The sequence below is a fragment of the Eschrichtius robustus genome, chromosome 12 (genome assembly GCF_028021215.1).
Source record: "Eschrichtius robustus isolate mEscRob2 chromosome 12, mEscRob2.pri, whole genome shotgun sequence".
Lineage (NCBI taxonomy): Eukaryota > Metazoa > Chordata > Mammalia > Artiodactyla > Eschrichtiidae > Eschrichtius > Eschrichtius robustus.
Genome location: NC_090835.1, coordinates 69,296,204 through 69,322,941, shown reverse-complemented (window position 1 = coordinate 69,322,941; position 26,738 = coordinate 69,296,204). Strand labels below are relative to the sequence as shown.

Here is a 26,738-nt window from a genome sequence, read left to right as displayed (position 1 = left end):
TTCTCTGAGCCTCAATTTCCCCACATGTAAAATGAGAATAATAATATCCACCTCTCAGCGTTGCCACGAGAATTAAATAAACTGGGAAATTGCAAGGCATAGAATATACATTCAATAAACACTTTGGGGTGATACCAATAATAGTGCTTGCTCACGTGCTGAACACTTAATCCTCAGAACAACCCTGTAAGGTAGGTACTATACTATCCCTATTTTGCCAACATGGGAACTGAAGCACAGAGAGGTGAAGAAACTTGACCAAAGTCACCCAGTTGGAAAGTGGCAGAGTGTACTTCCCTAGCCACTGCATTATACCTTACTCTTTCTGGGACATATAACTGGACTTGAGGGAAGAAGAGAGAAAATGGTAGAAGAGACAGACTATAGACCTGATGCATAATTTATCCCAAGAACTGATTTTATTTGGAAATGGGCCTCCACAACTTGGTGGCAGTCTGGGGACAGATGGCCCCTGGCTTGCTTGTTGACTCTCTTTCCCAGCCTAGGGCATAGAGTCCTTGGGGTTAAGGCACAGGGTCAAGTTCTCAAGGATCAATGTCCCTGACAGCCTCAGTGGTCTGGGGCCTGGGGCTGGTGCAAAAAAAATGAACCATTCTGGACTGTTTCGTGATTGGAGGGCCTGGGCCCTTGGCACCAGGACTGTAGCTCCTTCTTCTGCAGGGGCTGGTGTCACCCACAGGCCAGCTGTGGCCAGGTCCTAGCAGGCATGAGGTTGGGGGAAAGAGGCTAGCAGAGGTTAGTTTTCTGGTGCTGGGTCCACTTTATCTTCCTGAGGGGCGGAAGCTGAGATGGGCGCCTCTTCCCCACAACTGAGGGACTTCTGCTGCTCACTGCTGCTGGGTGAGGGGGTCTTGTTGTCGTGGGATCCCCAGTGAGTCAGGCGTTTTAGGGAGGAGTCACGGCGGGCGAGTAGAGGGGCCTGGAAGCCTGTGAAGGAGCTGCTGGTGGTGGGACGCTTGTCTGGCAGAAAAAAAGCAGGTATGAGGAAGGAGCAAGGTGCATGCAAAGGGAAGAAGTTGAGGGGCCTTGCCTCAGCCCTTGGGGGAAAGGAGAACCCGCTGACCTTCAGTCCTGTGCTGGTTCTGTAGATCTGGGGGTATCCCTTCCACCCTCCCTTCTCCCTCCCCACTCCAGGGAAAGCTCCAGGGTCTAACCCTTCTCACCTCCAGGTTCAATTGGATGCATGAGCCGGTTCATCTGGACATTCCAGTGTTTCACGTTGGTACTGGCCTGGCGCAACTTCCGCTGTGCAGCCTGTCGGGGCAGGACCAGGGAGGAGTGGGTCAGAGCCACCCTCCAAGACAGAGACTCTTGACCTTTTTCAGGTTCACACGCCCCTTAGGATCTGACAAAGGCTATTGATCATCTTCCCAGAAAAACTCATGTACGTTCATAAAGAGTTATGTATGTGAACAGAGTTGGCATCCAATTTCAGGGGACTCACAGGCCCTCAAAGGGTCAGAAATAATCATAGTTTCCACTTATTAAGCAGCTAAGATGTACTAACATCTTATTTAACTTCCAGAGCAGAAGTTAACAACAAACAAATTCAAAAGCAGTTAAGTGCCTTGCCCAGGGACATACACGGAGCTCTGAACCACTGCATTACACCACCTTCCCAAGACCTAATGCAAAAGCCTCTGCTCCAGTGTTCACCCAGCCGTTAGCAGCGGTTGTGGGGTGGGGAATCATAGAGGAACTTTCCCTTTCTTTGATACTTATTTCTGTGTTTGAATTTTTTACAATGACCATGTAGGCCAACAAAGCAAAATAAAATAATTAATATTAATAAAAACAAAACATCAAAAGTTTAAAAAAAATCTTCTTCTATGGAGATTCAGGCTCCAAAGAGTGGAGCCAAAGTACAGGGATAGCAAAGTAGGGGCTGGAAGAGTAGGAGGAAAAATTTTTGCCCAGATTAATAACAATGGTAAAAGTCGTAGCTAAGGTTTCTTCAGTGCTTACTACATACTTAATTTCAAGTGTTACCTCATTTAATCTTCATAGCAATGCTATTACCAGTCCCCTTTCTCAGATAAGGGACTTGGAACTCAGAGAGGTTAGGCAACTTGTCAGAGGTCACATAGCCAGGCAATGATGGGGCCTGAGGGATAGAGCTTGAGGGAAGTTTCCAGAGCCTGTGCGTTAACGCACTCACCCTCATTCACCTGGCAGCCTCCAACCTGCTCCAACCCAGGCCTCACCTCCACGTCCTCGTCGGCCCGCTGCCGGTTCTGCCGCACCTCCTCCAACTGCTGCTGGGCCTGCTGCAGGGAGCGGCTCTGCAGGGCCATCTCCTGCTGCAGTTCCTGCTTCTCCTGCTGTGCCCGCTCAATATAGCGCTCCTGTTCCTCCTTCAGCTGCAGCAGCTGCTTCAACTTCTCCTCCTCCTCCTCCAGCAGTCTGCCAGGCATCCACTGTGTCACCTCCAGAGCCAAGGCACCTCGCAGGTGTTCGGCAAGTGGTGCGGGGTGGGAGGTCGGGAAGTCAGGGAGGGGAAGCAGAAGGGGCCCTTCAGTTCTACCTGGTCTGGGCTAGGCGCACGGCCTCCTCGTCCTGCCGAGCTTTCACCTCCAGTTGCAGGGCCTCCTGAAGCCTCTGCTGCATCTCCTCCAGCTCCTCGATGCGCTGCCGCTGCCGGGCAGCCTCCTCCTTCTTCAGCTCCATCTCAGCCTGCATGGAGGCCCTTGCCTGCTCGGGAAATGGAGCCAGGTCAATGGGGGCATGGGGGAGAGAGGCAGCAAGTATGCTGCTCCTTTCCCCAGGGCTTTGCTAGGCCAGCCCAACTACTTATCTCTGGGTGAGGGTCTGGGGAGTTCCTTCATGTCAGCATTTCCTGATCTGATCTCCTCAGCAAGCCTGACTAACTCAGATAATGATCAGTGAACTACATGGTGGAAAGGGACTCAAGTCATCCCCTTTTCAGCACCAGCCTTAATAGTTATTATTATACATTATAATATAACGTTTTATAATTATAATTAGGGTAGTGCTTGGAAGGGAATGACTATAATTATAATTGTTATAACAATTATAACTCAAAGTGTTTCCTTAGTTGATCCTCCTTTCCATAACTCTATAAGCCAAGTTCTATTGGCATCAACATGTCACAGGTAACTGAGGCACAGAAAGGCTGAGTAACTTGCCTGGGATCACAGGGTTCCTAAGACGCAGAGCTGGGATTGAATCCACAGTGTCTGACTCCAGATCTAGATCTCTTAAATCCTAAATCTAATTGCCTCTACAGGCTTAATCTGCCTCCACATTCATCCTGCCTTCCTCCCATCCTGCATTCCCCAAACTGGTTTCATTATAAACTCAGATCAAGTCTAGTCCAACCTAGTCCAGCCTTGGTCCAAATTCATCCCCAATCACACCGTCTTTAGCAGCTCCTCTGTCCAAGTCCCGCCCCCAGCCAAGGTTTCTGAACCAGGTCCCACTCTACACCTAGCACTCAGGTCCGACCCTCCCATTTCGTAGGCTCAGGCCCCGCCCCCTACCGTCTCTCCTCCCAAGCCATCCCTCGGCCAGGTTCCTTATCCCACAGGCCCTGTTCCTGGCACAGTCCCCGTCCCATACCCATCCTTCAAGCCCACAGGCTCTGTCCCCAAAATCCCTCAAGACAAGCCCCGCCTCCACTTGCATCCCTCAATGCGTGGCTCCGCCCTCGACCAAGGCTCCGCCCCATGCCCCGCCCCCAGTGCTCAGCTCCCAGGCCTGACCGCAACACACCCCTCAGCCCACCGCCTCCAGAGCTGTGCGGCCCCACCTGCTCAGCCTCGCGCAGTTGGCCCTCGAGCGCCTGTTGCAGCTCGCGGTGCTGGCTGCGGCGCCGCTCCTCCTCCTCCTGCAGCAGGCGCTCGGCCTGCCGCTGCGCCTCCTGCAGCAGCTCCAGCTCCTGCAGCTTCCGCTCCTTCTCCTCCTGTAGCTGCTGCAGCCGCAGCATCTCCTCCTCCTTGGCCGCCCGGCGCCGCTCCCGCTGCTCCCGCTGCTCGCGCCGCTTCTGCTTCAGGTCCTTGTGCAGCGACATCTTCCCCTCGGCCTGCAGCCGGATCGCCGTCTGGATGGCTGCGGAGGGAGCGGGAGGGGCTGGCCGGGGGCAGGGCAGCCTCGAGGTGACCCACCGCCAGAAAGGGGCCTTAGGAGTTGCCCGTGTCCAGTGCCCAGCCTCCCGCTGGGCAAAGTGCTATCACCCCCTTTTCACAGATGAGGCGACTGAGGCCCAGCCAGGTCCAGGCCACCCAGCGAGCACTCACCAGCCGTCCACTCCTGGCGCTGGCGCGTGTCTGAGGCGCTCATCTCGTACGTGCGGGAGGCAGTCTTCACACAGAACATGCAGCGCTTCCCTTCTCGGTCGGGCAGCACCTGGGAGAGGGTGGATGGCCCCAGACAGGCTGGCTTCACTGGAGTCAGGGCCACACCTGCCCCAGGGGTGCTGCAGCTCCAGCCCCTACCCCCGCTGGCTGACCATCCTCCCCGGGCACCCCTCCCACTCTGCCAGGAGCCTGCGTGGCCCGGTTTGAAGGTTAGTTATGGGGATACTTGTGTGCCTACAGCTCTTTGAAGTTGGGACTGTTCTCTTGGTATCTCCCCATGGGGCCTAGCACAGAGGGATCACTCAGTGTTTATGCAGATCACGCTGGAACATCTCCCATGACAGGGTCCTCACTATCGAGACCGTTCATTTCCACAAAGCCCTGCCTGTTGAGAAAGTTCTCCATTCATTCATTCCACAGATATTTTGTAGTGTCTACTGAGTGCCACTCATTGCTCTGGGCATTTGGGATACTGAGATGTGCCTAACAGACCAAATCCCTGCCTTCCCTAAGCTTACATTCTAGTGGAAAATAATAGCTACCACCTACTGAGCTTCATGTGTTCTAGAGTCTGTACCAGGCATGGATTATTAGCTCCACTTTACAGAGAAAGAAACTGAGGCTCTAAGAGGTCCAGGAACTCGCCCAATTCACACTGCCTATTAGTGGTGGAGCTGGATTTCTGCCTAGATCTGTGCTGTTTCCACATTGACAGCTGTTTCCCTATGTGACAAAAATGGACAGAGCCTAGGATGACTATAATAATAACATTTTTTAATGTAAAATAACAAGTGTTGGTGAGACATTGGAACTTTCATACACTGCTGGTAAGAATGGAAGATGGTGCAGCCACTGTAGAAAAGTCTGGCTGTTCCTCAAAAATTAAACATAGGATTAATGCATGGTTCAACAACTCTACTCCTAGGTACGTACCCTGAGAAAAAATATATATCCACCCAGAAACTTGTACCTGGATGTTCATAATAGCATTATTCACAATAGCAAAAAGATGGAAACAACCCAATACCCATCAAAGAATGGATAAACAAAATGTGGTACATCCTTACAATGGAATATTATTAAGCCATAAAAAGGAATGAAGTCCTGATTCATGCCACAACATGCTTGAGAACATTATGCTAAGTGAAAGAAGCCAGACATAAAAGGACAAATATTATATGATTCCACTTATATGAGGCACCTAGAACAGGCAAATTCATGGAGATAGAAAGCAGAATAGAGGTTACCAGGGGCTGGAGGGAAGGGCGGATGAGTTATTGCTTAATGGGTACAGAGTTTCTGTTTGGGATGATAAAAAAGTTTTGGAAATAGATAATTGTGATGGTTACATGTGAATGTACTTAATGCTACTGAATTGTAACACAAAATTGTTACAAAATTGTAACACAAAATATACTTAATGCTACTGAATTGTAACACAAAATTGTAACACAAAATGAATTAAAATGGCAAATTTCATGTTATGTATATTTTTTCACTACAGTTTTTAAAATTGTTGTTTTAAGCCTCTAAAATAATGGACAGAGTCAAGGCAGGAAAAGGGATGGGAAGGGAGAAAGAATAGGCAGGAGTAGAGTTGCCAAAGGGAATGGAATTTGGGTGAAGGAGAAAGAACTTCAAAGAGGATTTTTAGAAAGTTTTGCTGGGTAGAGTGAGACATAAGCCATCTCCTCTGAAAAATCTTTAGCAAAGTCCACATTATTCACCAATGACTTTAGTATTTGATTTGCAGTTTGGTTTTTTTTAAAAAAAGTGCTGACATATGGAATCTAAAAAAGACAAAACAAATGAACAAACATAACAAAACATAAACAGAGTTACAGATACAGAGAACAAACAGGTGTGTTTGCCAGAGGGTAGGGGGCGTAGTGAGAGGAAGGAAAAAGTTGAGGAAGATTAAGAGGTACAAATTTCCAGGTGCAAAATAAGTGAGTCATGGGTGTAAAATGAATAGTGTGGGGAATATAGTCAATAACTATGATTACATAGTTATCTTTGTATGGTGACCTATCATAACTAGACCTATTGTGGAGGTCAGTTTGAAATATATAGAAATACCGAACCATTATGTTTTGTAACAGGAACTAACATAGTATCGTAGGTCAATTACACTTCAAAAACAAACAAACAAATCCATAGAAAAAGAGATCAGATTTGTGGTTACCAGAGGTGGGGAGGGAGGTTGTTGCGGGGATGGGGGGAAGGTAATTGGATGAAGGTCATCAAAAGGTACAAACTTCCAGGGCTTCCCTGGTAGCACAGTGGTTAAGAATCCGCCTGCCAATGCAGGGGACACGGGTTCGAGCCCTGGTCTGGGAAGATCCCACATGCCGCGGAGCAACTAAGCCCATGCACCACAACTACTGAGCGTGCGCTCTAGAGCCTGCGAGCCACAACTACTGAGCCCGTGTGCCACAACTACTGAAGCCCACACGCCCTAGAGCCCGTGCTCCACAACAAGAGAAGCCACTGCAATGAGAAGGCCGCGCACCACAACGAAGAGTAGCCCCCGCTTGCCGCAACTAGAGAAAGCCCGCGCACAGCAATGAAGACCCAACGCAGCCAAAAAATAAATAAAATAAATTAGAAAAAAGAAAAAAAGGTACAAACTTCCAGATATAAGATATATAAGTACTAGGGATGTAATGTACAACATGATAAATTAACACTGCTGTATGTTATACAGGAAAGTTGCTGAGAGAGTAAATCCTAAGAGTTCTCATCACAAGACAATTTTTTTCTATTTAATTTTGTATCTGTATGAGATGAGGGATGTTCACTAAACTTATGTGCTTATCACTTTATGATGTATGTAAGTCAAATCATTATGCTGTACACCTTAAGCTTATACAGTGCTGTATGTCAATTATAGCTCAATAAAACTGGAAGAAAAAATAAAGTGTGTTACTTTTCTAAAAGAAAAAAAAAATTGCTGCCATGGCTGAGAATAGCCTTGAGGTACCCAGGTATGCAACTGACCCTTGAACAATGCAGGGGTTAGGGGTGCCAAGCCTCTGCCCAGTCAAAAATCCACATATAACTTTAAAGTCAGCCCTCAGTATCCTGGTTCCACATCTGCGAATTCAACCAACTGCTGATGGCGCTGTACTCCTGAATTTATTTATTGAAAAAAATTCACATATAAGTTCCAACTTGTGTTGTTCAAGGGTGAACTGTATTTGGGTTGCACTCATCTAAGCGGGAATTTGTCACTGTGGCTTTTCCCATTTACCCTCCTCCTGACCCCCTTGCCTTCACACTGCACTGGAGCCCCTCTGAGCCTTGAGATGTGCTCTACCCCCTCAACTGTCCCCCTCACCTCCACGCAGCACTGCGCATCCAGGAGGATTGTACCCCTTTTCTCCTTGCACTCTTCACTCCCGAAATAGCAGAGGCAGTTGGGCTGCAGCTGGAACCAGCGTTCTGTCCAGTTCCTCCTCAGGTGCCCTCGCTTCCACAGGTAGCCCTGCCAGCCAGAGCAAAGTCAGAGGCATCACTGGCCCCCCCCACCCTTCACCCTCCTCGGGGTCCTCCCCTAGTTCCCAGCCGGGCCTGACCTGCTTCAGGACGTCCTGGATGAGTTCCTGGTAGACCTCGTGGATGGCCATGCTGAGGGTGTCTCGCCCCACGCCTCGCAGACAGCGGCCTGAGTTGAAGAGCTCCAGGAACTGCCAGACGCTGAGCCCGCTGGTGCTCTGGGCTGCCTGGGCCTCCTGGGCCAGCAGCTCCTCCAGCTCACCCAAGCCCACCTCCAAGCTCATGCTGCTGAGCACCTTCTTCAGCAGGTATTCCACCTGGATGGGGGGAGGGAAGGCTTGGTGGCTGCAGCAGGCTGTGGTGCTGGTGCCAACACCAGGGGGCGCTCCCATCAGGCACCCGGAGCCTGGGCAGAAGTGACCAGGGACAGGATGGGGGGTAGGGTCAGAGGACAAAACAACTAAACGCTGGAGGACACCTGAGTAGAGACGTAGGAGGGGATCCTGGAGCCCCAACTTCAATTCAGGCATCCCCTCCCCAAGCTCCAGTCCCACTCCTTCCTGCCTTGAATTAAGGGCAGGGTGAGGTGGGAGCTGAGGGGGCCAAGGGCCAGGCTGAGACAGCAAGTCATAGAAAATGTCAACAGGGGAACAAGGGCCCTCTCATCCAATATCCTCACTTTGCAGGTGACAAAACTGAGGCTCAAAGGGGGAAGTGACTTGTTCTGAATCATACAGCAAGTTGGTAGCAGCCAGAACTCAATTCAGATCCGCATCCCATGAGTCCTTATTCCAAGCCCCAAGTCCGAACCTTAGGGATCCTTCCCCTATGGGAGGGCAAGGGGATTGGAGGTGGAGTAAGCAGAGCAGGGACAGGAAACCCGTTACAGAGGAACAGGAAGTGGTGGTTGGGGTACCTCCTGCTGCACTTTGTTCACACTGCATGTTGATCACAGTAGCAAGCAGCTTTCTGACCTCTGAGAGGCCACCTCGCCCTGACTGGCAGGTGTCTGACAAAGATGCCCAGCCAGCCAGGTGTCTGTATAGATGGACACGTGTTCCTCGACTGCCCCAGCAGCTTCTTGGGAAACTCTCTCCAGGACTTTCACTCTGGGGGCTACTGGGTCTCCGCTGGGAGTGGGGCGGGGCACCCCTCACTCTTCCCACAAACAGAGGCAAGGGCACGAATCTGAGCACAGTTAGATGTGCCAGGACTTCTTGTAAATACGGTGGATCTCTCTCCCACGTACCCTACTCTAAAGACCTAAATTTGCCCTGGTATCTTCACAAACACCAAAAGGTCTAAAGGGTCAGGAGAAGGCTGAACTGACAGGGGAGAGAGGAGGGGAGTAGAGGGAGGGTGCAGGGTGACTGGAAAAGGGGGGGCATCTGCCCTGGCTTCACCCATGAGTTGAGGAGGTAGAGGCTGGATTCTAGGCCTCTACTCCCAGCATGCCTTCTCTGGGGCCCTGAGCTGAGTCTTCCCTGGCTCTCCCCTATATTGTAGAAGATAGGAAGAGAAAATCTGAAACCAGGGGCAGACTTGGTTGCCCACTTGGAGTAACTGGAGAGATGTCCCAGGAAGGTCTCTATTCCCCTAATAATAGCATCCTTCTCAGATTGCCACAGTGCCTAAAATCCTGCCATTTGATTTTAAATGTTCTCATTTTTAAATGCCCAGTAATGTATCAGGCATTCACATCTCTGTGTAAATAGAATTTGCAGATCATTTCCCTACTGTGAGGGCTAGCAGAGCCTTGAAGGAAGTATAGTTTTTGACCTCCTGGGAGAAGGCATAATTGTTCTGATATGGACACTTCTAAGCATCTGGAGACAGATGGGTGTGAACAGGTCCCAGGGTGGGGAGATAAAGAAGAAAGGGGATGTGGGAAAGTACGGAGGCAATTTGGCCTCCTTCATGGTTCTGCTAAGGTCTGTCCCCAAGTGATAAAGTCCCTGGGGCTTACCTCATCAGGAACCATGATCAGAGGGTACTTGTCCTCAGACAGGAAGTTGAAGAGGCACCAGAGGCGGAAGGCATCCTGATTGGAGAGCATGCTGTTCCCGTTGCTATCCACCCGATAGTTCTTCTTGGCCGTCAGGGTCCAGCATAGCTCATCAAAGTGCTCCTTAACGAAAGCCCCCTCCTCCACCTGCCACCAGGCCAACGAGTCAGCTGAGAAGGCTGCCCCGTCCCTGCTTTACCACCCAACTAGGCTCCAGCTGGCTTCTTCGGGTCATCTATTCCCCTGCTCCCCACCCTGCCATGTTGGGGCTCTAACTTGAGGAATCCCTGAGCTGATGATCAGGTAACTAGCTGACCAACCAGCCTGACCCCAGCCCCCAGCCCTGCTACCGCCACCACTCCCTCACAGCCACTGCCCCCAAATCCCCTGCACACAGAGAAACTCAGGTCCCTCAGCCCAGGGAGAAAGAAGGGGAAGCCCAGGAGGGAGTGGACAGTCAAGGAGAACCTGAGAAGACAGCAACAGCTGGGAGGAGCAGGGGGGACAGCACTTGGGGGAAACTGGAGAGTCTTTTGTAAAATTGACAGCTGGAACCTAGGCAGGGACGGGGTGGAAGGTCGTGGGAAAGGTGGAGGCTAGGATAGAGAGGAGGAAGCTTGAGAGTGAGTTAAGGGGAGCCAGGAGGGGGCAAGTGGCTGGGAGGTGAAGGATGGAGATGGGAGAGCAGGGATGGACAGAGGGGACAGAAATGGGGTTCATAGGGGGAGGAGTTGGGGTGGCAATGTATTAGGGTGCTGGTCAGGTTGGGAAGTGGGGAGAGGTTAGAGGGGCCCCACCTTGTCCAGGATGTACTTGTTGAGGTAGGGCATGTACCCCTGGCTGGACACAGGGCCATCGTCGTCATCTCGGAAGTGCTCCTCCAGGGCCACAGGGTCGTGAGGAATGTGCAGGACGGTGTACAGGTTGTGGGACAGCACCTGAGACAGAGGGCAATTTGCCTTCCTGAACCCCAACCAAAACTGGGCCAAAGGGCGGCTCCCACCTCCCCACTTGTCCCCACCCCCATCCTGGCTGAGTCTTCTGCATACATTATTCAATTCAATCATAACTAAAGCTTCTGTATATATAGACACAATGGAATGTTATTCAGTTATTAAAAAAGGAATGAAATCTTGCCATTTGCGACAACACGGATGGACCTTGAGGGCATTATGGTAAGTGAAATAAGTCTGATAGAGAAAGACAAATACCATACGATCTCACTTATACGTAGAATTTTTTAAAAAGGGAAAAAAAGGTGTTCAGAGATACAGAGAACAGACTGTTTGTTGAAAGAGGTGTGGAGTGGGGAGGTGAAATGTGTGAAGGTGCTCAAAAGGTACAAACTTTGGGTAAGTCATGAGGGGACTTCCCTGGTGGTCCAGTGGTTAAGACTCTGAGCTCCCAATGAAGGGGGCATGGGTTTGATCCCTGGTCAGGGAACTAGATCCCGCGTGCAGCAACTAAGACCTGGCACAGCTAAATAAATAAATACAATAAATAAATTTTAAAAAGTCCTGGGGGGGATATAATATATAGCACGGTAACTATAATTAACAATATCGTATTGCATATTTGAAAGTAGCTAAGAGAGTAGGTCTTAAAAATTCTCATCACAAGAAAAAACATTTTGCGTAACCATGTATGGTGACAGATGTTAACTAGACTTACTGTGGTGATCATTTCACAATATATATATAAATATAGGATCATTACGTTGTAAACCTGAAATTAAAATGTCAATTATACCTCAATAAAATCCAAAAAACTAAAACTTGTACACTTGCTATGCACCAAGCACTGTGCTCAGCACTTTACATATACTTCACTTAACCCACATAACAAGTGTTTATATCCTCATTTCACAGATGAAAAAAACCTCTAGGCTCTGAGACGTTAAGTAACTCACCCAAGGGCACAGGGCTGACAGAGGTGGGATTCAAACCAAGGCAGCCATGCTCTTTGCCACTTTGTCAGGCAGGTATGTGCCCTTTCTGCAGACAAGGACACCGCGGCTCAACCGACTCAATAACTTGCCCAAGGACCCACCCTGAGCAAGAGCCTAGGATTCAAATCCAGCTCTGCAGATCCCAAAGCTCAAGGGCAGAAGCCTGACATCTACCATCAGAGACCAGGCTGCAGTGTGCCTAGAGTCCAATGTGTCTGCTCCAGGAAGGGCATGTGCAGTTCCAGTCACTGCCCTTCTAAAGATGGAAGGGAGCTGGAGAGGGAGCAAAGAAGGGGCACGAAAAATGGTCTGTGGGATGTGGAGGACAAGGCTAAAAGGGATGGCGGCCATGACAGTACAGAGGGGAAATGGGTTGGTTAACAAACCCATGATATTAGAACAAAGAGGCTGAAGCTTGAACAAGGAGATCAGGAAAAAAATAAAATTGTCTTGGGGTAATTCTGTTATAGCACTTATCAAAGACAGCGTGAATGATTAAAAACTGTCACCTACTATGTGCCAGCCACTGTTTGAGGTGCTTTCTATACCCCACATCTAATGTCTGCAACTGTGACATACAGACATTATTATCTCTGTTTTTCAGAGGAAGATGCTGAGGCTTGGAGAGGTTAAGAGTAAGTGGCAGAGTTGAGGTTGCAACTGGTTGTTCCCGGCTCTGAAGGCTGCTTCCCCATTAAAATATTGATTCTGGGGCTTCCCTGGTGGCGCAGTGATTAAGAATCCGCCTGCCAATGCAGGGGACACGGGTTTGAGCCCTGGTCCGGGAAGATCCCACATGCCGTGGAGCAACTAAGCCCATGAGCCACAACTACTGAGCCTGTGCTCTAGAGCCCACGAGACACAACTACTGAAGCTCGCACACCTAGAGCCCATGCTCCACAACAAGAGAAGCCACCGCAATGTGACGCCCACGCACTGCAACAGAGTAGCCCCTGCTCGCCACAACTACAGAAAGCCTGCGCGCAGCAATGAAGACCCAATGCAGCCAAAAATAAATAAATAAATAAATGAATTTATAACCAAAAAAAAAATATATATATATTGACCCTGAGCCTCATTCCCCAACTATATAGTGAACTCTGGAGGCAAGGTCTCTGTTCATCTTTATGTTTCACAGCACCTATGTCCTCTTCTGCACACCAAAGGTAGTCAATAAATGCTGTATTTAAGGGCTGCTTCCACCACCAGCAGTCCACCTTGGAATCAGCTGCTCTGAGGCAGAAGCTGGCAACATCCTAGAGATGGCGTGTATACCAAGTCTTCATTTCTTTATTCTCTTTTGTGAGAGGAGGGGGAGAAGGGTTTGAGACTTCTTCCCAATGTTCTCCTGGGCCTCAGGTTCAACTCAGCAAAGTGGGAAGTTGGAGGGCCCAGCAAGGGGTTGGTGTTTCTCTTTTCCCTCCTTTCCCTCTGGACAGCCATCTCTGATCCCCACCCCAACCCTTATTCTCATGATCTTCAAATTATCTCATGTGCCATCTTTGGTTTTGCCTACTCTTGTTCTAAAGGACATCTGAAGTTTCTTCCTGATGAGCTCTGCCCCCCTCCCTTATTTTGGTAATAGAGCCTTGATTTTCCTTTGAGAAGTTACTCTCCCCCATTTTCAATATCTGTGGTATTGGCCATTTGCACCCCTACCCCAGCTGGCTGCAGGGGTGGGCACATTGGAGTCGTGGTGTTTGGTTCAAGGATGCACATGACCAAATCTAGGCCAATGAGAATCAGCCCTGGGATTTTTGCCTCCTCTAGTGGAGAAGAGGTGTACTCTTTCCCATGGGTATACATGGAAAGAGTTAAGCTGTTAGAAGATAGATGTAGCTGACATTTTTGTCCCTGTGTGGGAAGTACCTGCTTAAGAATAAAGCTATCAGTGAAAAAAAGCAGAGTCAAGGTATAAAAAGTCATCATTTGAGGACCTAGATCCAGCCATGCCTGAAGCCAATACTATGCTTGGAGTTTTGGTTATGTGAGCCAATCTATAACATCTCCTTTAAGTTATTTTGAGTTTGGTTTCTACCACCTATATCCAGAGAAGACATGATTAATACATCTGTGGTCATAGGATACTAATCCACACTCTAAGAGGTGCCACCACTCAATGCTTAGCACTTAAAATTCAGGGTGACCAACACAAGAGAAATACCCACTTCTGAAGAGATAGGTGTTATTCTAAGAGTTTCACATATTTCTACCTGTTGCCTCCTGGCCTCTTTTCAAATTACCCATGTCTTTATCTTTCTTCAAGCCTCCTAAAGCACCTCTTTGAGGACGCTTCCTGCATAGCCCAGCCAAATGGCTACACTCCAGTGAAGCGTGCGGGGGGACATGGAAGGCCAGGAACCTTCGCTTTCTAGTTATGAGGCCTTGGATAAACTCCTTCACCCCCTAAGCCTCAGTATCATTGTCAGTAAAACAGGGGATAATACCCACCACGCAGAGGGGCCATGAGGATGGAGTGAGATATATATATAGAGAGAGTGAGAGTTAGCTCTGCACAGAACAAATATAAGTTCCCTTCTCATATAGAAAGTGCAATTTTTTACCTAACAAATTAGCAAAGATGCAAAAGACTGATACTATCAAGTATTGAGGAGGTTGTGGAGAAATGGGGACTCAAATGCCCCACTGTTGAGATGTGAATTGGTAGTCTTTCTGGAGGGCAAGACTGTATCAAACATAAAATTGGGCATGACCCCAGCATTTTTAATCATCCAACCTATAGATGCTCAAGAGAACAGTTACCTGTACAAGAATGTTCACTGAAGCATAGTTTAGAATTAAAGGCATTGGGAAATTCCCTGGCAGTCCAGTGGTTGGGGCTCTGCGCTTCCACTGCGGGGGACACAGGCTGATTCCTGGTCCCAGAACTAAGATCTCGCAAGCCGCGGCATGGTGAAAGGAAGGAAGGGAGGAAGGAAGGGAGGGAGGGAGGGAGGGAGGAAGAAAGAAAGGAAGAAAGAAAGGAAGAAAGGAAGGAAGGAAGGGAGGAAAGAAAGAAGGGAGGGAGGAAGGGAGGGAGGGAGGGAGGAAGAAAGAAAGAAAGGAAGAAAGGAAGAAAGGAAGAAAGGAAGTAAGGAAGGAAGGGAAGGAAGGAAGGGAGGAATGAAGGAAGGAAGGAAGGGAGGAAGGGAGGAAGGGAGGGAGGGAGGGAGGGAGGGAGGGAGGAAGAAAGAAAGGAAGAAAGGAAGAAAGAAAGAAAGGGAAGGAAGGAAGGGAGGGAGGGAGGGAGGAAGGAAGAAAGGACGAAAGGAAGGAAGGGAGGGAGGGAGGAAGAAAGGAAGAAAGGAAGGAAGGAAGGGAGGGAGGGAGGGAGGGAGAAGAAAGGAAGAAAGAAAGGAAGGAAGGAGGGAAGGAAGGAAGGAAGGAAGGGAGGAAGGGAGGGAGGCAGGGAGGAAGGAAGGAAGGAAGGGAGGAAGGGAGGGAGGGAGGGAGGAAGAAAGGAAGGAAGGAAGGAAGGAAGGGAGGGAGGGAGGGAGAAGAAAGGAAGAAAGGAAGGAAGGAAGGGAGGGAGGAAGGAAGGAAGGAAGGGAGAAAGAAAGAAAGAAAGAGAGAGAGAATAAATGAGGCATTGGAGACAGCCCAAGGCTCCTTCAAGAGGGGACAGGTAGGGGCTTCCCTGGTGGCGCAGTGGTTGAGAATCTGCCTGCCAATGCAGGGGACACGGGTTCGAGCCCTGGTCTGGGAAGATCCCACATGCCGCGGAGCAACTAGGCCCGTGAGCCACAACTACTGAGCCTGCGCGTCTGGAGCCTCTGCTCCGCAACAAGAGAGGCCGCGATAGTGAGAGGCCTGCGCACTGCGATGAAGAGTGGCCCCCGCTTGCCGCAACTGGAGAAAGCCCTCGCACAGATACGAAGACCCAACACAGCCAAAAATAAAAACAAATAAAGTAAAGAATTATTAAAAAAAAAAAAGAGTAAAATATTTAAAAAAAAAAAAAAAAAGAGGGGACAGGTACACCAAGTCATGGACCTGTGTGTGGTTGAAAATTTTACTTCTGCCACATGTGTACTTATGGGCAAGTGATTTAACTTCTCCAAGACCTTAGTCTCCTCCTCTTTGAGGAAAATAAGGCGCCTGCTCCACAGGGTGTTTTAGAACAAAGAGCTTAGCACAGCACAGGGTACATAGTAGAATAATAGAAATTGCTTAATAAAAGTTGTGAGCTATTTTTATTATTATATTTGTATGAACAGGCATGGAAAGATATGCATACTATACTGGCAGGTGGAAAAAAGCAAGCTGTAGAATGAAATATTTGTAAAATAATGTGTGCAAAGATTATGCTGAACCATATTAAACTGCTATTTTAGTAGGTCAAAACAATCAAACATCAGCAATTTCATATAGTTCAACCTAATAAGTTTATTTGTACATAGAAAAAATTTAGAAGACTCAGCAAACTGTTAACAGCTATCACCCTACCACTCTTCCCCAGGGAGGGGAGGAAATTTCACCTTCTTTAACACTATTTTTGTCTTTCAATTTTTTTAACCAGTAAAACATGTTTTACTTTTCTAGTAAATTTCAACTTCTTTAAAATTATATTCTTCTGAACTAGGAGCATATATTGTTTTCATGACAAAATTTTTAAACTATAGAGCTAAAAAACAAAGGGTGCCATTAACCACTGTTATTAATGTACCCTGCTATTAAGTTGCTCTGTAATAATGTTCTTTTGCTGTTCCCTGTTGGTGTGAGCATTTCTGCGTGTTCTACATTCCTTGAGGGCAGCAAGGACTCTAATCTCAACCCTGACTCCAGAGCTCAAAACAATGTCCCCCACATTGTGTTAATCAATGTTTTTGACTAACTCCTCAAGTCTAACTTAAATGCTGCAGTGGTTTCCCAAGGTTCTCAGAGTAAAATCTCAGAGTCTTTCCAGAGATTTTACTCTGCACCTTCTCTGACCTCATCCCTCTTGCTCACTTCTCTCCAGCCCCTCTGGCCCCTTTGACATTCCTCAAACACACCAGGCACACTCTTGCCTCAGGGCCTCGGCACTTGATATTTCTTCAACCTGAAACATTCTTCGCCCAGGTCACGGCATGGCTCACACCCTCTCCTCCTTCTGATCTTTACTTAGATGTCACCTTCTCAGGGAGGGCTTCTCTGACCACCTTATTTAAATCTGTAATCCTATCCCCTCTACCCGCCACAGTAAGGATAGGGATATCTTCTGCTTTATTTTCCTCCATGTCATGTAACATGCACTTTTACTTATTTTGTTTATCATCTGTGTTTTCTGACTAGAACGTTAGCAACACAAGTGTGCGGTGTTTTGTCTGTTTTATTCACTGCTGTATCACTGGATCTGGCATATAATGGATACTCAATAAATATCTACTGAATGAACCTAAGTGCTTCAAGGGGAAAAGTAGGAAAAATACAAAAGTCAGACGGACATGAACTGAATCTCTCTGAGCACATGAACCTCGCTGGGGCTCAGTTTTCACATTTCTAAAAATGGAGTTCAAGGAGATAACGTACAAATCCCCTCCCACCCCAGGATAGAACCTGCCACCCAGCAGCATACAGTTATCTGAGCTGTTCCTCTCTTTGGTTCATTGGCCCACGCTGTCCTCTAAGACCTTCCTCACCTGTACCTTTTGCCAGGGGAATCTGAGGAGCCCAGGGCAGAGAGGCTCCGACCCTGTTAGCCATCAGGTGTCAGGACAAAGAGGAATTAAAGGCTCCAGACACCGAGGGCTCAGGGCCTCTTCCCAGAGAGCTCAGCTGACCTCAGACTGCCAGGCTTCCTGTGCCTGGGTGCGGGTAAGGGCCGGGGGTGGGGAGAGAGTGTGACCAGAGGAGGATCATGCTGGAAAGGAAATGGCAGGAGTGGAGGCTGGCTTGCGGAACCCACCTGCTGATTTCAATCAATCCTTAGCCCTGGAGGCAGGGCTCTCATTATCCTCCTTTTACAGAGGAGGAAACCAAGGCTCAGAGAGGTGGAGTGTCCTCTTGCTCAAAGTCTGACTCTAAAGCCCTGCGCTAGATCTCTGCTACATTGGCCCGGGTTAAGCATCAGAATCACCTGGGGAGCTGGCTGAAACTGAAATCTGCTGGGGCCCGCCCAGACCTACTGACTCAGAGTTTCCAGGGGTGGGGTCCAGGTGTCTGTAGTTTTCACAAGCTGCCATTTGGGCTCCCCCAGAGGGGATTCTCTGTCTCCCCCACCCACCCAAGCAGTCCCTGACCTCTGGGTTGGCAGCCATTGACCTTTGAGAGGCTTCATTTATTCACTGTTTCCTCTGGAGGCATGTGGGGGTGTGGTTCTCCCCTGGGGGCTTGGGAGTTCCCTAAAAACTCCGGTGCAGCGATGCGATGGGCGCCAGGTCCATGGTCCTGTAGTTCGCAGACTTCAGGAGTAGACGCAGATACAGAGGGTTTGGGAATCTATAAAAGTACCAAGCACTAACTGCAAAAAGAATGACTAATTTCTTTCTCCTAGATGGCCTATATAGTCTTTCTTCCTCCCTCCCTCCCTCCCCCCCTTCCTCCCTTCCTTCCTTCCTTTCCTTCCTTTTCTTCCTTCCTTCTTCTTTCTTTCTCTCTCTCTCTCTCTTTTTTAGATGGCCTATAGTCTTTAAATGTATCTAGGTGCTAAGTGATTCTTTTAAAATATACAGATCCTTTTTAAGAGTCACTGAATGTATTTTTCTCAACCAGTGGGGTACTAAAGCAAAACTATCATGAGGAAGTAGCACCAGGAATTTTAAAAGGTGGGAATCTCTGGATTAGCTGTGTGCCTGCTGAGAGCAAGAAGGGGCTTGGAGGGGTTGGCTGTCAGCATCAAAGGAAAGACAGAGGCTCAGAAAAGGGAGAGGAGAGGCTGCATCAAGGATCAATTTCACCTACTTGAGGTACTCTGTTAAAATTTATTTTCAGAGGCTAGCCAGAGAGCTTGGTGATCCCCAGTTCAGCCCTCAGGCTTTACAGATGAGAAACCAGAGGTTCAGAGATGGGTAGTGACTTGCCTAAGGTCACCCTACTGGGGAGCAACATAGGCCTCAGCTTATACGGCTCTTGAGTCAAGTGCTCTGCACATCATTGGATCATCCTCCCCTTCCTCCACACTCTAGACTGAGGAGACCAACAGCAGGCAGGGGTCAGGGCAAAGCTGAAGACCCCACTCATCAGATTCCTGGACTAGAGTTGTTATTAACTTCTCCTCTCCTTCTCCGAGGAGAAGGTTGTTGTCCCTCTCCAGAGGAGACACAGCCCAAAGCTCAGAGGCTCTCGGTGGGCAAGAGACCCTCCCTGGGCCCCAGGACTGCCCTGAGTGCCAATGAGAGGCTCAGGAGCCTGGGAGACCTGACAGAGCCAAGTAGTGAAGGCCCTCGTTCACCCTCCCTGCCTTCCCCCTGCTCCTGCCTGTCAAGGGGAAGTGGTAAGCCTCCTAGGATCCTCATTGAGACACACTGCTCCAACCATGAGCCCAATCTCAGGCCCCTCACCCCAGCCCTGGCAGTCAGGGAGTGAGGAAGCCAAATTCTTAGCTGATCATCCATGAAGCCTAAAGCCAAAGCTGCTCCCAGAGGGAAGATGGTATGGCCATTAGGAAACCCATCATTCCCAAGGCTCGCCTCCCTGCAGCCCTCTGTCAGGATGGGAACTCACTCCTAAAGCTCTTTAGAGAGGGAGATTCTGAGGACCCTGCAAAAGCTCACAGTCCTGAGAAACTTTGTGTTCAACCTAAATCCGTTCTGGGCAGAAGTGCCATTCTTATTGATCTATTTTTATTTTTCTCAACCCACCTGGACAAAGGCTACTGTACTTTCTATAAGAATTCAGAGAAGAAAACTCATCTCATCTCTCCCCCAAGCCTACTCTTCTTCAGAGAAAACAATCCTGACTCCTTGGGGTACTTCTCAGAGGACTTGCTGTTCCTCCTCCTCCTTCTGGCCTCATCACGGCTTTGCCCAGGACAGCCGGTGGCAGCCTTTCTACCAACACATCAAGGGAGAAGTGGTGACTGTTGCAGACAGACATAGCCTGCTCTGGGCTGGTGCAGGTCTCCTGCCTCTTCCCAACTGAGGACGCCAAGGCCAGAGACAGTTTTAGCAAGGACAGGCTAACCCCACGATCTCTTCCCTTCTCACCAAGTCTTTCAGTGGAAGGAGTGTGCCCTGCGGGTCTGTCTCTCTCATCTGCTTCTTCCTCTGCCTTCTGGCCACTTCTCTATTGCTCTTTTGCCTTTCCGGCATCCCCACCCCCAACACTATCACTACTTCCTCCCATTCCAGTATCTAGCACTATGGGCTTGAGGGAGAATTGCCTTCCTTATCTTCCTCTCCTATGACATGGGCCCTGCCATTTCTGTCCCACCTGCCGCCGGGCCTGAGGCTCCCACTGCTAGCTCAGATTCCCAGAGTGGACAAGTTTTCTGTGGAGTGGGTTGAAATCTACCATTGATCCTGTGGGACCACAGAGGCTGCTGGCAGTGGGCTCAAAGTGAGCTGCGACGTGGTACAAAGACAGCAGATGGTTCAAGCATGCAAGCTCCCCAGGCGATCTTCCTTGCAAATACTCAACCTGTGGGGGTGGGGAACAGGCATCCGCCCAGTTAGAGGCCAAGACAGAGGCTCAAACTAAGAAGGCTTACTGCCTGATTGGCCCAGGAAACAGAGAGCCACGGAGTGCTGTATCTTCCATGTATGAGAGGCTTAGAGAGCCTGGAGGTGTCATAGGGCCACAGGTAATGGAGTGGTAGAAAATGGAACCTAGGAGACAACAAACCATGGAGGTTGGGATTGTTCCTGAAACATATTAAAGGGGCAGAGTGGGAGGTGGATGTAGGACATGGAGTTTCCACAAGGATGGATGTTGGATGATCTGCTTTTCCTCTATCGATACTGAAGACCTCACTAGATTACATAACCTGCAATAAGACAATTTAAGTAGAACGTAAGGAAGAACCTGTCTGTTGGGAGATTCTCTCAGATGATCAAAAGTGGTAGTGGACTCTCCTTCCTGGGGGAGCCAAGAATCATTTACTGGATGCTCACAAGTCTGGCTAAGGGGTCGATTATGGGATAGGACCAGTTTGGGACATCCAAGTTCATCGTGTCCAAGTTCAAAAGTAGGGGGATGGAATTGGGGTGGGGTACAATGCCTAACCTGTCCCATCCGTCTCTCCCAGGTTTCCAGGCACCTCCTAGCTCGATCAATTAGAATGGAGGTTTCCTTGAGACTGCACTCCTCCTCTGTGGGGGGTGGGTGGCAGGGGAGATGCCAGGATACTATGGCCTAGCCTCATGCCAGGCACATAGCTGGCACTCAGTAAATATTTGTAGAGTGAATGAATGAACCCCTAAGGCAGATCCCAGAGGGCTGACGCCCACCCTGCTCCTGACTCCCCGCGTTCCCTGGCTCCAATGGCCTAGGGCCTTGTTTCTTCCCCACTAACTAGGGTGAAGGCAGCACTAATGCGGGGCTACAGGAAAGAAGGAGAGAAACTTTTCGGCTCCCCAGGAATTATCTAGGACCAAGCATGAATTTCAGGGCAATCACTGATGGGGCTCCTCCTGGGTTCAGATTCCACCCCTTCCCTACTCGAGTTCTCAAGGTCTAAGGTAAGTTTCCCAACCTGGCGTGTAGGTGTGAGGGGGGTGGTGAGCCAGGCAGCAGTATAACGGGGTCTTCAGTCCTTGCCCCTTCCCACCTCTGTCCCACCTGGGAGGCAAGGTCCAGAGCAGCAGCTCTCCTGCGAAGGATGGCTGAGCTGGCCTGGTTTGGGACTGCGAGAGGCTCTAACCCTCTCTCAGCTCCGAGAGGAAGTGACTGACAAGTACTAGCTAACTGTCTCTCTTCAAAGCCAGGAGGAAGCGGCAGGAAGGAGTAGGGTGTGTGCCCAAGCTTGACTCTGGGGAGACGTGTGCTCATCACATGGAGTTTGGGATGTAGCTTGGCCCGTGGCCCTCACAACCCCATGATGGCACCTCTACTCTCCCGAGAGTTGGGGGCCAGGGCTCTGGGCGATGGCCCTGCACACACCTCACTGGGGCCTCTGGACAGGGGGCAGCAGCATCCACTAGGCCATGTTGCCCCAGTTCCCCAGCACGGGCCCTCCCGCCCCTCCTGGGTCCCTGGCTAGCTGGGTGCCCCAGGAGGATCACAGGGTTCAAGTCTAGCTTCAGGCAGCAGGGGCTGATGAGACGTGTCTGCCGGCCTCCCCTGCACCCCGGGTGCCCCTCACCTTGAGCTGGGACTTGGAGACCTTGCCGCTCTTCTCCACGTCCAGCGCGGTGAAAGCGTACCAGACGGACTTAAGCAGCTCCTTGCGCAGGGCCATGGCTGAGGCGCCCGCCCGGCCCAGGGGCGGCTCTGACACCAAGATCCGGTTTCAGGAAATGCAAACGGCTGCAGAGACCGCAGAAGGGCCACGGTGCGGAGCAACAGCTCCACCTGCCTGCTCTCGCGGGCTCCCCACACTGGCAGGACCCAGCCTGTTGCTCTTGCAGTGCTCAGCGGCACCACTCCCTGCATGGGAACTGGGGACCAAGCCCTGGGGAGCTAGAGCCACAACTCTGATCAGCCTGGTTCCCTGGGTGTGAGGCCCTTTAGAAGCCTCCTCAGCCCCAGAGCCTCCTGGAGCCTTCTGGGCTCCCAGAGGCAGCTTGATGAGGGAAAAGCAAGCCCATCCCGACTTTGGAGTCAGATAAAAGGGGGCAGGTCCTGTACCAATTCCACACTTACCAGGTAGGAGGCTTTGGATAAACAACTTAACCTCCTTGAGCAGTTTCTCATTGGTAAAGCAGGAGAAATACTCACCTCATAGATTGTAAAGAGGTCTGAGAATGGATGAAAAGCACAGAGTAGGCATTGGATAAAACATTTCTTTTAGGACCATCTAACATTACTGTGGTGGTAGGGCTCCTCCCAAGTGGAAGAAAACAAAAGGCAACAATACAAACTTGGAGGAGGAACTGGGCCAGGGCACCTCTCCAGGTCAGGAGGACTTGGCACATGATCAGCTGCCTCCCCATCCCCTAGGCTTTGGTTCTAAAAGGCACCCCGAGCATTGCCCACTCTGGGGCCCCACTGGCCCTGACCTAAAGATTCTGAAGCTCATGGGGGTGAGGCTCATGGTGGGGCCCAGCTTCAGGGGTGCCTGGGAGCAGGAGGCTGGCGATTCAGGGCCCTCCACATCAGTGCTTCCGTTTCTTTAGATCCAATACCTGTGAGGGCTGGGGCATATTCCTGCCACGAACAGTGGCCTTGGATGTTGAAAGAGCCTGCTCAGGCAATTGAGACACCCCTCCCTGGGGGTATGTCCCAGCTCCCCCTGCTTCCAAGGAGCTGGTGGCAAGAGTAAAAGAGCGTGCTAGGCATCCTAGGAGAGGATGTCTGCATTGGGGGAGAGGGTGGGGCACATCCATGACAACGGAGAGAGGAAAAGAGGCACCTGCAATCCCTGCAATGTTCCCATGCAGGAGGGGTCAAACCCGAGAGTTCTTTCCATCAAGTCCCTTTCCCTGCATCCCTTCCTTCCCACCAGGGCTGGTCTGGTCCTACCATGTACTTTTCAGTGGGGTCTGACTGTGGCTTTGGAATTCCATGGCCCCAGACACCTAGGTGGGTACCCCCAGAGCTGGGTACCAAAGCTAGGACTTCAGCACCAGGCAGCAGAGGCATCAGAGACCCTGGGTACCTTGGCAAAGGCACCCCCCCCACCATGGGGCTTTGCCCACTTGGAGCAGTGGATTGTGTGCTGTGTGTGGAGGGGCTCTGATGACATAACACAAGGTAAGGTAGAGAAAACAGAGTTCCTCCAGCCCACCCATCTTGAGGCCTGAGACCCAACCGGAGCCTGGGAGCAGTGCTCACACTGGTCTTGCTTGGCTACCGGGAGCCTACTTGCTCAGCTGTGGGCAGGAAGCCACCGGCAGCTCCTCAGGGCTTCTCTCATACCAGGGCTTCCTTCCCCCCGTGCCTCTGGGAGGGCAGGCCCACCAGTCGGGCACAGAGGCTGAGTGAGGTCTGTGCCCGGGATACAGGGCCAAGAGCCTGATTTGACCAGCCCTGCCACCAGGGCCCGAAGCTGAAAGGAGGGAGGAGGAGGGAGGGGCCCAGGTGGAAACTTGGAACTTTTATTAAATACTCATTCACCCGTTTGCCACCACCATCCAGAGCAGGAAAAAAAATTATCAAAATGGAATTAAAAAAAATAAAACAAATTACACCCAATCCCCAGTATGTACAAGGTTGCTCCCTGCCTCTCTGCCACAGAGAGGCTGGGGAGCAGCTGGGGGTAGGGGTGGGGCGGGGCACCTTTACTCCAGCCACAGGCCCCTGAGCAATTCTGACTGCAGTGGCAGAAAGTCCCTGCTGCCAAGTGGCCAGACATCTCGGCTGGCCTCCGGGGAGGTGGTTATTGCTGAGAGGGGCAGTGCTGGGCCCAAGCTGCCCCTACTGGGCTGAAGGGCTGTCTGCCTTCTCCCCTAGTGGGCAGTGACCAGTTGGAGCAGAGGACCAGTCCCAAGAGCAGCCCCAGTTGCCACCTGAGAAGGGGAGTGGACCAAGGGCGGGAAGGGTGTTTTCTAGAGAGAGGAGAGGGTGCTCAGCTGATTTTGGGGGGAGGACACCCCAGTGCAGCCTGCTGATCAAGCTTGTCCTCCTTAGCTCCTGAGGATGACACACTCCCCCGATTCCAGCTGCTTGGCCCTTCTCTTGGGCAGGACCCCTGTGCCCTTCAGGCCATTTTCCTGCTGCCTTCTTGCCCTAGAGACCTGTGTGGCCACCTTCCACGTGTCAGCCACAGCCTGGGCCCTTGGAGGCAAGGACGCCTGTACGGCATGGCACCTCTTCCAACATGGTGTGGGACCCAGCCCTCTCGGGCTCAGCAGCCGCTCTCCGAATCTGTGGTCTCCAGGGTCACAGTCCCTTGCTGCATGGCAGCAGTGGCTACGCTGATGGCCTCCTCTAAGGTCTGCTGCTCCTCCAGCTGTGGAGAAGGGGGAGGAGAAGGAAGGAGAGAGTGAGACCCTCCCTCCTAGATTCCAGTGGTAGTATATGAGGCCCACTTATTTGAATCTCCACCCACCCAGTGCCAAACACCTGAGAACTTAGTAGGGCCCCAAGAAACAGGAAGTTCACTGATAGAATCCTATCAGGCTAGACATGGTGAGGAGCCATGGAATGGTCCAGGGTCAGACAGAGCAGTTTGCTCATAGAAGGGGAATGACTGATTGGAGTAATCATCTACTTCAGCCTCCTTATTTTCCAGATGACGAAACAGGGACATGAAGAAATGAAGGGTTTAGACCACCAGGGAGACTGCCATCGAAGTTATCCTGAAGGTCAGAAGGGACTCCCTACCCTGACTCAGTCAAGAAAGAGCCTGAGACAGGTGTGTGGATACAGGCAGAAAGGGGTTTGTCCTCTGAAATGGGCTCTTTTTGAGCCAAATGCTGTCCTCTTCAAGACCTCCATCTAGTTCCCCTTCCCTTCTAGTTCCTTTCTCTGGCCACAGTATCCTACCAGACCTCTACTCACCTGCACTGCAATATGAGTTCCATTGGCTGTGGCTAACAATGCCACCTGTTGATGATGAAGGGATGCTACACTTGAGTCCTCAGCCACCACAGTCCCAGAGGTAATGATTGTGACCTGAAATATAGAAGAATGAGGTTTTCCAACACACCTACATTACTCTCCCAAACCCCAACCCAAAAAATCCCTCCAAGCAAGGTGGCTGGGAACAACCCAGAAGGAAATGAATAAAACCATTATGAGTCAGATTAATTAATTAGCTTGGGGCTCAGAGCTAAGTGGGGTTGTATTTTACTTTAATTTACAGCCAACTTAATTTAGGAATTTTGAATCACAGAAGGACAGAGCTGTAAAGGGTCCCAGAGATAATTTAATCCCCTCATTTGAAGATGGACTAAAGTTCATGGAAAAGTAACTTGCTTATGGCAGCAAAGCAAATTTGGGGTAGACTGAGATTTAGAAACTGTCTCTTGACTCCCAGTGCAATGCTTTTCAACAAGAGTTGCTGACGACCCAGAGAAGACGTAGGGAAGACCCCTTATGTGTGGGAATCTTGGTCCTCGTATGAAGGCTTGACTAATTAAGCCTGCACTTTAGGGCTCATCCCACAGAAAGGAAGGACAAGAGAACAAGAAACCCCAAGCAAACCGCCTGGTCATACGGGCTGCGTCTGGGTGCCATCGGCGCTGACCATGGTGACTGTGTGTGTGCCAGATGTGGCAAGGTCATCATCATGACTAGGGATGGTGAGGGTGGTACTGCCGTGCTGGGTCACCATACTGATGGCACTCCCCAGTGCCTGCAGGTCTTCTGGTGACAGGCTCACCTGCCAACAGCAAGGAAGAAGATGAGCTGGGAGTGGAGGGGAGGGCTGTCTGAAAGCCCCTAGGCAGATGAATCTGCTCTCCCAGAGCAGCTTCGCTTATTGGTAAGCTAGATTAGCTTCTTGTCACAGGGTGGAGGGAGTCAGGACAAGCAAGTAAAACAGGCCCTAGGTTGCAAAGAGAGGCTACATTGGAAGAATTCTGCTGACCACTTCTATTCATCACCACTTTGCCTCAGGGCTCTGTTCCATGTAATTCAGGGTCTCCACCTAATTTCATCCTCATATCAACCCCAAAAGTCATAAGTGCACTTGACAGTGAGGGTGCTGACAAAGGTCAGGTTATACTGCTGGCTAGAAACGCCAAGTTTCCAGATCCCACACCATGCTCTGGCCCGTATACCGACATGTCTCTCTTGAGAAGGACATCCAAGTGTTTCACTCAGATGAACAGGACCTGTCAGCCTCCAAGTAAAGAGGGAAGCTACTAACTGTGCTCCAGAAGTCACAGAGACTGAGCTGGAAGCATGAGGAAGAGGTGGGGGCCTGTGTTACAAGATTTGGTACCCTCGGCCTCAGCTTTCTGAGATCCATAAGGCTAAAAAAGAG

General features: G+C 50.3%; 2 protein-coding genes across 5 annotated transcripts in view; both read right to left on the bottom strand.

Annotated features, from left to right (window-relative positions):
* Positions 1-397: 397 nt before the first annotated feature.
* DEF6 (DEF6 guanine nucleotide exchange factor) lies at positions 398-22,268 on the bottom strand. 3 transcript variants are annotated; one of them, XM_068557992.1, is made up of 11 exons: positions 22,011-22,268; positions 10,638-10,778; positions 9,802-9,987; positions 7,916-8,152; positions 7,678-7,824; positions 4,278-4,386; positions 3,791-4,089; positions 2,546-2,712; positions 2,226-2,424; positions 1,185-1,275; positions 398-981 (listed from the first exon to the last, which is right to left on the bottom strand). In XM_068557992.1, exons 1-11 carry the CDS (start codon positions 22,104-22,106, stop codon positions 758-760), a joined length of 1,896 nt encoding a protein of 631 aa, XP_068414093.1. In that variant the 5' UTR covers positions 22,107-22,268; the 3' UTR covers positions 398-757. The 3 variants fall into 3 exon arrangements, with proteins under 3 accessions (XP_068414093.1, XP_068414095.1, XP_068414094.1); XM_068557994.1 differs by lacking the exon at positions 22,011-22,268 and adding an exon at positions 20,222-20,340; XM_068557993.1 differs by lacking the exon at positions 22,011-22,268 and adding an exon at positions 18,010-18,133.
* Positions 22,269-23,890: 1,622 nt separating this feature from the next.
* Positions 23,891-26,738, bottom strand: part of ZNF76 (zinc finger protein 76) — a 32,070-nt gene continuing 29,222 nt past the window's right edge. For both annotated transcript variants that reach the window (XM_068557259.1, XM_068557260.1), the window contains exons 12-14: positions 25,968-26,132; positions 25,310-25,423; positions 23,891-24,758 (exon numbers count right to left, since the gene is read on the bottom strand). In XM_068557259.1, the coding sequence (XP_068413360.1) occupies positions 24,654-24,758; positions 25,310-25,423; positions 25,968-26,132 (384 nt within the window). In that variant the 3' untranslated portion in view covers positions 23,891-24,653. The remainder of the gene's footprint in view (positions 24,759-25,309; positions 25,424-25,967; positions 26,133-26,738) is intronic.